The sequence below is a fragment of the Etheostoma spectabile genome, chromosome 7 (genome assembly GCF_008692095.1).
Source record: "Etheostoma spectabile isolate EspeVRDwgs_2016 chromosome 7, UIUC_Espe_1.0, whole genome shotgun sequence".
Classification (NCBI taxonomy): domain Eukaryota; kingdom Metazoa; phylum Chordata; class Actinopteri; order Perciformes; family Percidae; genus Etheostoma; species Etheostoma spectabile.
The window spans coordinates 21,512,452-21,515,743 of record NC_045739.1 but is presented as its reverse complement, the minus strand read 5'-3'; the positions used below and the strand labels follow the sequence as shown (position 1 = coordinate 21,515,743).

Genomic DNA, 3,292 nt, shown 5'->3' with positions numbered 1-3,292 from the left:
GGTCCTCACACCTTCCCAGACCTCCCTCAAGTTGTTCTCCCTCAGCTTCTGCTCCACCTTTCTCCTGTAGTTTTCCTTAGCTTCCCCCACACAGTGTTTCACCTCCCTCTGTGCTGCCTTCATGGCCTCCCTATCCCTGCTCCTGAAGGCAGCATTCTTGTTATTGAGGATTAGCCTTGCATTAACTCATTTGGCAATGGCTTGAATGTAACGTACGTTCATGAATAGCTTAATTATAATATTGTTCAGGTGTAGTAGGTATGCAAGTGAGTAAGAATGCGCACAGAGGGAGGTTATCAATTAGACCCACCATGACCGAGGTTTATAACAGATTTAAAACATGAAATTCTGAAGGGGAAACAAATGTTGCTAAAAAAAAGATAAAACCACCATAAAAAGATGATACTAGGAGACTCAAATGACCACAAAAAGACACAAAGTTACTACAAAGAGATGCAAAACGACTAAAAATTAATTGCAAAACAGTAACAGAGATGCAAAATGACGACAAAGACATGCAAAATGACTACAAAGAGATGTAAAATGACTACAAGGAGATGTAACAAGAGATGTAAAATGATGTAAAATGACTACAAAGAGATGTAAAATGAATAAAAAGAGACCTAAAGTAAAGTAAGCCTACTAAAAGTAAATGCTAAACAATCACAAATACATGCAAATTGACTACACATAAATGCAAAACCACCACAAAAAGCTGCAAAATGTCTCCAAGGAGACTCAAATAATCACAAAGAGACCCAAAGTTACTACAAAGAGATGTAAAATTACAAAAACCAGATGCAAAACCAACACAAAATGCAGCAAAACAATTCAAAATAGATGCATAACCACTGGGATGCCAAATGACTCCTCAGGGGCCTCGTACATGTCTGTGCCCAGGGGCCCATTGTCTCATCATCCATCCATTGTTCCCAAATAGTGAGGAAAGTTGTTCAATAATGTTTGAGAAAATAACTGGACCGGACTTCCTTTTCACATTTCTGACTGTATTTTTGTGTGTGAGGATAAAGTCGTCAAAATAATCAAAACATGCACTACATCTTCTGTTGTTGTTTTTTTAGGCAGACCATACAAGATGTGTATAGATGAACATTTTTTCACTCGTCTAATGATGTAATTCCCCTCAGATAATAATACATGTTAATACACTATAATAATGTTCAGTTAAGAACGCGTTATGGTTCAAGGCCATCCCTAAATTAAACATAATTAGGTGTGTGTCTGTGTGTGTGTGTGTGTGTGTGAGAAAGAGAGAAGGGGTGGGGGGCTGCCAGGTTAAGTCATAGGTGGACGGAGATGCCGGAGGAGGACCAGTCAGGCGCACACCGCCTCTGCCAAAGAAGAAGAGGATGATTAGGAGAGCTCAAGTCACCTAGATCAAAATGCCAACAGGACCTGCGACGGTGGCCGGGGACGCGCACAACCTCACCGACCAGTGCGACTGGTTCAGCGAGGAGAACCGAACGAACCGAGTAACCGAGAGAATGGATACTGCCGGCTGCCTGTTTCTATCCATCCTGCCCTATGGAAAGGCAGTTTCAGCGCTCATGTGGATTTGTGTGTTGCTGACTATCTTGTCATTTCTGGTTAACGGGCTTACCCTGTTCGGAATTGGACGGTCCGAGGATCTCTCCTGGGAGACGCGCGTTGCTTTCTTTAAGAATCTGATTTTGAGCGACCTTTTGCAGACCGTCACCTTCGGTCCGCCGGTCATCCACTCACTATTCAAACGCAGGACGATTGCGTTCAACTCCTGGTGTTACGCCCAGTTCTTCGTGGGCACCGTGAGCATCTTCTCCAGCCTTCTCACCATCACGTGCATGGCTCTGGAGCGCTACTTTTACGTGTGCCACGCCATCCACTACTTGGTCATCCTCACTCAGGTGCGCCTGCGACTAGTCCTGAGCCTCATCTGGGTCTACTCCATCTCCGTCGGCACCATCAACTTGCTGTTGCTGCACACGGGGAGAGGGCAAAAGAGTGAGCAGGTTACCAGTGGGCTACTGTGCGAGCCGGACGTGGTGGAGCAGCTCATGGGATTCCCCCGTGCCGCTGCTGTCTTTCGCAAACTTATGGGCGTCTTTACTCTGCTGCTGTGCCTGCTGGTCAACGCGTTCTCCTACTTACGGATGTACAAGGATGCGCGTAACGCGATCATCCCGTTCCACGCGGTCAACAACACGGCGCGTAAGACCGTGTTGTTCTACTGCAGCATGCTGGGTCTGCAGCTGCTCCCGCTGCTGCTCAAAGTGATCTCGGACGCGCTGTGGGAATTGGAGGGCACCGGGACTTTGATGGCACTGTCCTCTCAGGCGAAGACGAACCCCCCTCAAACGGCAGCCGTGCTCCACGTGTCCCTGTTGGTAATGCTTTTAGTGCCCCCGTGCATCAACCCGCTGGTGTACGGGCTGAGGAACGTGGAGATGAGGCACGCGATACTCAGCCTGTTCCGGTTGTGGAGGCAGAGAAGGGTCGCCGGAGCGCGCGGAGTGGAGGAGATAAGAGTTGGAAACATAATTGTGCTTCAAAACCGAGCCCAGGCGGGGTAGTCTCAATGCCAAATTGGGCATTTTTCCTAAAGACACATTTTATGACTCAAAAAAACGAGCTACCCATCAGAGGAAAGACGGCACGGGGCCGTTATGTGTTTGGGTAATTTCTAATAAAACATTGTATTTTAAAACTGTGTGTTTCATGTGCAAAAAACTGTACATTTGTAAAGTAGTTTAAAGCTGTCAGATTAATGCAGTGTAGACTATTTCTATATCTGAAATGAAATCTGAAATTCCTCCGTGTCTCTCCCATGCTTCCACGGTAGGACGGTCTCAGACGCGAGGAACTGAGGCAAGTGGAGGAGCCAAGGATGTCATTTAAGGGAAATGGGATACAGCTCAGGTGTGCCATATTGCCTCCTAAGGGCCCTGGCCCTGGTCCCGGCCCCGGCCCCGGCCCCGGCCCCGGCCCCGGCCCTGTCCCTGTCCCTGGCCCCGGCCCCGGACCCCGCCTACAGGCACTCTGGAACAAAAAGTGAACAACAAACACAAAAGCATCAGACAATCACAGACGAAGGCAGACAACCACAGCGTCTCCACCAGAAGTTAAAGCCTTGTGTTGTCTTCCCTTCAAAATTAATAGTCAACACTTTTGCTGACGCTTTTTATTTGATGTTTTTAACTTTTCTTACGTTTGTGTCTGTTTTCAACACTTTTTTTCAATGTTTGTCACTTTTTTGACAATTAACGCAAACACTAACTTATTAACTTTAGTTTTC

The 3,292-nt window shown here is 46.8% G+C and overlaps 1 protein-coding gene across 1 annotated transcript; it reads left to right on the top strand.

Annotated features, from left to right (window-relative positions):
* The first annotated feature begins 1,403 nt into the window (after nucleotides 1-1,403).
* On the top strand, nucleotides 1,404-2,570 carry LOC116692977 (olfactory receptor 1N2). Its single transcript, XM_032521632.1, has one exon. It carries the CDS (start codon nucleotides 1,404-1,406, stop codon nucleotides 2,568-2,570), a length of 1,167 nt encoding a protein of 388 aa, XP_032377523.1.
* The last annotated feature ends 722 nt before the right edge of the window (nucleotides 2,571-3,292 follow it).